The sequence below is a fragment of the Perca flavescens genome, chromosome 8 (assembly GCF_004354835.1).
Source record: "Perca flavescens isolate YP-PL-M2 chromosome 8, PFLA_1.0, whole genome shotgun sequence".
Taxonomy (NCBI): domain Eukaryota; kingdom Metazoa; phylum Chordata; class Actinopteri; order Perciformes; family Percidae; genus Perca; species Perca flavescens.
In genome coordinates this window covers 5,253,785-5,260,500 of record NC_041338.1, presented here as the reverse complement: position 1 = coordinate 5,260,500, position 6,716 = coordinate 5,253,785, and the positions used below count along the sequence as shown (strand labels likewise).

Sequence of the window (6,716 nt, the reverse complement as noted above, 5' to 3'; positions counted from 1 at the left end):
CTACCCCGATTTTTAGCCTTGCTAGCAGCAGCGTATAGCTCTGACGTTGAAGATGCTGATCGGCTGCTCGTTCAGTTAGTTCAAATCTTTTCCAAACCTGGATTCAAAGTTCTGCGTTAAAGGGGTTGCGGTGTAGCTACGGAGCCATCGTAGCCTTGCCGGAGGCTAAGTTGTAGCTGACGAGCTCCCACCCAAAACTGAAACTACAGTTTGAAGATTTTGTCCGACCCAGTGTTAAGAGCCAGCAGGGCTTTTAGACTCACAGGCTAACATTATCCATTAATACTCACAGTTGCTGTTTCCTACATTCCTATGGTCATCCATGTATTGCAATTGTATGAGTTCTCACAGTTCTGTACAGTATTGCACGATTCAACTCATCTCCAGGAAGTTTTTCCAAAAGAATTTTTAGCATCAAGTTAACCTTTAAACTGTTGCCTGCAACCAGTGCTGAGGACTAATATTTTACATCGAATGGTTATTGATCATCTTTAGCAATCCAGAAGAATTAATATGCATTTCTTCAAGCAGGTATTCATGGTTCTATAACAGATTCAATTCTCAAGTAACCACTTCACCATACATTTAATTAAACACAGTCAACCATAATGTAATCTTTTAAAAGACTGGCTCCTGGACAGTTGAGTATTCTTTTCTCTCTCTCTCTCTCTCTCTCTCTCTCTCTCTCTCTCTCTCTCTCTGCTTTACAAAGTATGAAAAGTAGCATCCCACTGTCTTGACTTTCTATCAGGGTTTTCTATGTTCCATGCACACTCAAGTCTTAACTCAACGTGTGGCCTTTGTTTCCAAATCAAAACAGCAGTAACATTCAGAGACATCATGTCTCCAAGTCTTAATTTTGCTTTTGAGTTTTGTAAAAACCCTGTTATTGAGGCCAGTATCTCTTTTAGACATGCATGTGTAGAGCAACAAAGTGTTTGTTATCTACAAACAGAAAATATATGAGCCGTTGTCATAACTATATATAAATAGTGATACAGATTGTGCAAAAATGCAGTGGTGTTCATGGTTTTGTCAAATGAGAAGTCTATCTTTTAATATTTCCTTTAAACTTCACATTTAAATGGACAGAAGAGAAGTAACTCTAAGTCTCTAGCTACATGTCAGGCCTGTGCAAAGATACATTAGATGGGTGCTTCAGTGTGTAAAACCTCCTTTCGTGATATGTTTTAAAAAAAAAACTAAAGGTTTCTTAACAGATTTTAGAGTGGCTGGAATCCATATTTTTTGCTAGAAGAACCTTTCATATCACGGAAGGCTAACACACCTCTGATCTATCTCAACACATTTATCGTGATTTGAAATGCATGAAATATATGAGGAGCACTTACATTTTCAACACTCTTACACAGACTGAAAAAGAAAATCACATAACTTGTAATATACAGTATGCTACATTGCCCCCCAAGATAGGATTTCTTGGATATAAATACAGTATTTTTGCAATAAGGATAAAATAATAAAAATATTCATTTTACAGCTGTAATAGATTCTTTATACAGTAGAGGAGGAAAAAGTCACTTCCACAAGCAGGAACTCCCTCTCACACAAAGACTAAAGTGCTGGAGCCAAGAATGCACTGTCTGCATCCAGCTGGCTTTTATATTGGAGTCTAGATATTATTATGTGAAAACACACTGGTTTGTTTGGGTCACTATGTAAAACTTAGAGCAATGTCTTTCCTCATGCAGACAGCGGTGATGCCCACAGAGCCGGTGGCTGATAGGCCCAGTCAGCTGGCCAGGAAATATAAGGATACAGGCTTTTTCATTGCTGCATTTTGTAGGTATGTGAATGGAAAAGAAAGAAAGTAAAGCCACGTGTAAGAAACAGCCTGGCAGGGCCGTGGGATCAAACACATGCAGATATGCCATAATGAGGAGGACAGCAGCTTCTGTGGCCTGAGGAGAAAAACCAGAAGAGATGACAGGTTCAGTCTGCGGGCATGCACAGCATCTCCATAGTTACACATGAAGGAATGGGGATGAGGAAAACAACAGTATAGTTCTGGATTTGTTCAATTCTGTGTTAATAAGATACTTATATGCTATATGTACAGTTACTGGTTGCTGTATACATCCCTCCTCTCCATACTGATTGTATAATGTTCCCTTCCTAACGTGACAAACTGTACCTTGTGTTTTCTTAGGGCGTTTTTTACACCTATACAGTCCCTCCAGAAAAAACGTGATTATGCGATCGCATAATTCAATGCATAATCAGCCAAAGTCTGCATATTTATGCGGGTGCCGCATTTTTTCAAATACGCCGCACTTTCGCCGCATAAATTGACGATTTACGCACAAAATATGCGGGGCTTGCATGATTTCATAATCCCCGCATTTCCGTTGCAAAAAAGTCACATATATCTTAGCAGAAAGTTGAAAAATTTTGCATTTACGTCACACAAGAGCAGCCATTTTCCCCTGTTGCCATGGGAACGTTATGAAGTGACGTAATTACGAGATGTGAACAACATCAAAAAGCAGGGTGTTGTGGAAAATCACTTTTTTTTCTCTTTTTCATCAATCCATCAATCCAATTTCATCAATTTTCCCACAAAAGTTCCCGCAATTTTTGCAAGTTCCTGCAATTTCATCGCATACAATTGCATAAATATCCTGCATATTCCATTGCATCTTTTAAGAAAACGTGCCGCATAATCAAGGACTCCGCATTTTTCTGGAAGGACTGCCTATAGTATGTATGCTCTAGTCCGAATCAATTTATGAGTTTGTAAAGTTGCAGCAATTTCCCCTTGGTTTAGGCTTCGTTTCACATGGAGAGAAATCCAAGCATACCAAAATGCATCACTCATTGGTAAATGAAGAAAATAGAAAGTAAAAGTAAAAGTAAAGAAAGTAAATACAGGAAGAAGGTCCTGCTAGCGCATATTTCTCTCATCTCCGTGGTCAAACCAGCTCATTTCATTGAAATCCTTTTCCATTGTTTCTTCTGAGCTAATGTAAATGTCAAGTCAGAGCTAAATGCATTTAGGAGGTCTCAGTATGCTTGTTTGGTCCGCTTTTGGTGCGCACCCGAGTGCGATTGCTGTATTCACACCTGGCCAAACGAACCGCACCAAGAGGGAAAGTGAACTCTAGTGTGCTGAACTAAATGCGGCATGTGTGAAAGCATGTGTGAAAGTCCTGTTGTGGTTTTTCTGGAACATTATTCTGCATCTTAGACTAAGGGTGTTTTCACACCTGTAGTTCCTTTGCTCTGGTCCAAATCAGTTGATGAGTTTGTAAACTTGGAGCATTTTCTATGAAGGTAAATATGGTGCAAAACGTGAGAGCTTGTAGAATACAATGTGAGAACTTGCAGAACAAAAAATCTGAACTTGTAAATTGAAATTTGCACTTGTAGAAAAAATATTCACAAATGTGTAGATTGATATTTGCATGAACACAATGACAGCTGCAAACTTGTAATGCAACATTTACTCGTGTACTTTTTTTTTTTTTTACTTATGTGCCGCTGCTACCGGTTGCGGGGCTCTTTGTGTCCCGCTGGAGCTCCGACTGCAGGTCGAGGTCGGCAGCGAAGCTTTCTGGCAATAATAGCAATGTTGCTCCGCTGGCCGATCCCCACTGGTGATGGTCCGTCTGCGGCTGCAGGACCTGGAGCTCACCGCCAGAGTTTCAGTTTGACTGTTAAAAAGTGTTAAGATAATTAAAAGGTATTTATTTAGAAGCAGGCTGGTTGGTTAGTTAGCTAACGCTAGCTTGCTATTCCACCAGGCTTCCATGCTACATAGCTAAATAAGCCGGACAGAGTTGTCCCTCATCTGGCGATAGAAACCCTGCTTTCCCCGTTCTGTTGGCTCAGAGCTCCACAGCCGTAGTCCACAGGTACAAATTAGTTTTGCACCAAATGTATCGCAACTAGTGTTGCAAAAGTCGAGGCGCAGATTCTCCACTTTGTGATGCGAGAGAGCACATAGAGTGACAGATTCGAGAGGTTGTAATCACTGAATTGTGGTTGTGATGGAAAATGAACCTGAGTAAAAAAAAAAACGACACGAGTAAATGTTGCATTACAAGTTTGCAGCTGTCATTGTGTTCATACAAATGGTCAATCTACACATTTGTGAATATTTTTTCTACAAGTGCAAATTTCAATTTACAAGTTCTGATTTTTTTTACAAGCTCTCGTGTTTTTTTTCTTTTTGTGACTTCAAATTCATATCACATGTGTGAATATTTTTTACAAGTGCAAATTTTAGTTTTACAAGTGCAATTTTAATTTTACAAGTGCAAATTTTAACATACAAGTTATGCAAGTTCTCACATTGTATTCTACAAGCTCTCACGTTTTGCACCATATTTACCTTCATAATATTCCCCTTGGTTCGGTATTGTTGCACACAGAGAAAAATCCAAGCAAACCAAAATGCATCACTACAAACCACACTTATTGGTCAGATGTGTCTAGGGCGGGAGCAAGAAAGTAAATACAGGAAGAAGGTCCTGTGTTCTGGACTAGTGCATATTTCTTGCATAGATGGTCAAACCAGTTTTCATTTTTCAGACGTTGTTTTGTGAGTGACGTTACTATGTCTGCTCTGCTCTCCGAGACTTCGCTCTTCTTTGCCGCCGTCTGTCTCAACTGGTTTGACCACGGAGACGCGAGTGACGGCGAGCTTAACCGCAGTCTATTTTTTGTGGGAGAAACATTGCAAGCTGCTACAGTTTGCCACATTGCAGAATTTAAAGCACAGCTGACTACAGGAGCCATTTAGCTCAACCTGGGAGAGTCGGATGGCGGTTGGATCACATTTTTTCCACAAATGAAACCGTACTGAAGCGTACCAGAGTTTGTTTGTATCCAGACTATTCTGGTTGTTTCGGTCCGCACAGTGTGATTGCTGCCTTCACACCTGCTCAAACGAACTGCACCAAGGGGGTAAACGCTCCACAGTTTAATTCAACCAAACTAAGCAAGGCAGGTGTGAAACCTTTGCCTTAGTTTTGGAGTGACTACCTGTGTTCCGAACCTGTATTCGGGTTTTGTGTGAGTTGTACTATTGTGTTGTGCTCTTTTCCTGCTGGAACCAGTATTTGTGATAATTCAATTCAATTTCATTTATTTTATTTATGATAAAACAAGTATTTTTGAAAACAGGGTTTTTCCCTCCTTTGTTCTCAAAAAAAGAAATCTGTCCACACAAGCACCATTTAAAAAAAAAAAGCACGGTCAAGAACATGCCAAACCAACAGGCAGCGACATAACCTTAACCCTAAAGCCATGTTGGCAAATCATACAAAGAAGAAGATGTTGGCATGTTGCCAATTCAGAAGCCTGAAAAAAAGCTATTACTGGAAGGCTACCTGGCTGCAATGGCGCATTGATCGCTCCGTTGGGGCATTTGGACGCCTCCATTTCTCAATATAGTGGAAGACTATGTCTTTTCTTATTGGCTGTTTTGGCCTAGCGCCAGGCTGAGATGGGTGTGCCTTAACTGCATCAGAGTTTACAAAAGCGAAAGTTGAGGACAGACTGAGAGAGTCAGGAAGAAAGCCATTTATTTTCTAAATGCCGTAACAAATCCTCCTTTTCCCCATCAAGTTGCGTTAATGTTTTGTCTTAAATGTCTACAAATGCTGGAACATCGAGGGTAATTGATGCCGGTCAAGGACGGAGGTGATTGGAAGACAAAGTGACACTGGAGCCAGGTGACAGGTAGGCCTTCCACTTTACCTTTAGCATGGCGGGCTAGCGCTAGTCTCTGGAGTTTCATATTTACGGGTAAACAAAGCTCTGGAAGCCCTAAACGTAACAATAATATCAAGTTTCCCAGAGTTGTGGTTGTGCCGTGACAACTAACTGTACATTTATGTGAAAACATGTAAAAAGTCCTGATAGCAAGGAAAGGAATATATTCATGACCCATTTTTAAATATTGTTTCCAAACAGTAGGAAACCATTGGACCCTGTTTCACTTCAGGAGAAACCAATGGGCTTTGGGCGAAGTTCCACAGACAGGCTGGGGCAGTCAGAAAGCATTTAAAGACACTAACACACTGTTGGTTAAGGTGTTTTCATGACATCTGTTGACATACAAAATATATAATATGACTATTGCTATCCTTGAACTAAGATTAGGAAGATCCGTTTGCTCCAGATGTTGTAACACTGACCACTTCGCTAACAGATCAAGTCACAGGCTCGTTACCTTCACCTTCAGAAAAGACCATCGAGACCGATCACTGTTCCTCACAGCCAGTAGCTGGAAAAGCCTCTGCTTCCTGGTTCTGGAACATGTACTGTGAAAAAAAACACATGCACGCATACTTTAACCCTAACCCTTAATTTCATAACAAACAATAGAACATTTGTGCTATGTATAAGTTGGATATCTATTATCCAACATCTTTATCATGTGTTCGTTCAGCAGAATGTAATGGTTATGTGATGTTAGAAGTCCTGTCCCTTCATGCAGAAGCTGGGCTGCCAACAAATGCACCAACAACATTAAGTTCACCACCCGACCCATGATACAGCGCTTTTTGCTCCACTTTGTTGCTAATATAGGTGAAGAGCCCTAGTTGTGGTCATCTGGCAATGTGGCCGGGGATAATTCAAACCCACATAGACCAGGTGGCTATTTTCCAAAAGGACATCCACCACATCCTCTTGCATTAAAGTGCTTCTGTTAAGATACATTAACTAGCCAACAGCTCTCGCTGGGT

General features: G+C 40.6%; 1 protein-coding gene across 3 annotated transcripts in view; it reads right to left on the bottom strand.

Annotated features, from left to right (window-relative positions):
- Positions 1-685: 685 nt before the first annotated feature.
- hsf4 (heat shock transcription factor 4) overlaps positions 686-6,716 on the bottom strand; it is a 29,501-nt gene continuing 23,470 nt past the window's right edge. Inside the window, exons 12-13 of one of the 3 annotated variants that reach the window (XM_028585744.1) lie at positions 6,200-6,290; positions 686-1,922 (exon numbers count right to left, since the gene is read on the bottom strand). In XM_028585744.1, the coding sequence (XP_028441545.1) occupies positions 6,231-6,290 (60 nt within the window). In that variant the 3' untranslated portion in view covers positions 686-1,922; positions 6,200-6,230. Of the gene's footprint in view, positions 1,923-6,199; positions 6,291-6,716 lie in introns of those variants that run through there. The other 2 variants (XM_028585745.1, XM_028585746.1) reach the window with 2 other exon arrangements.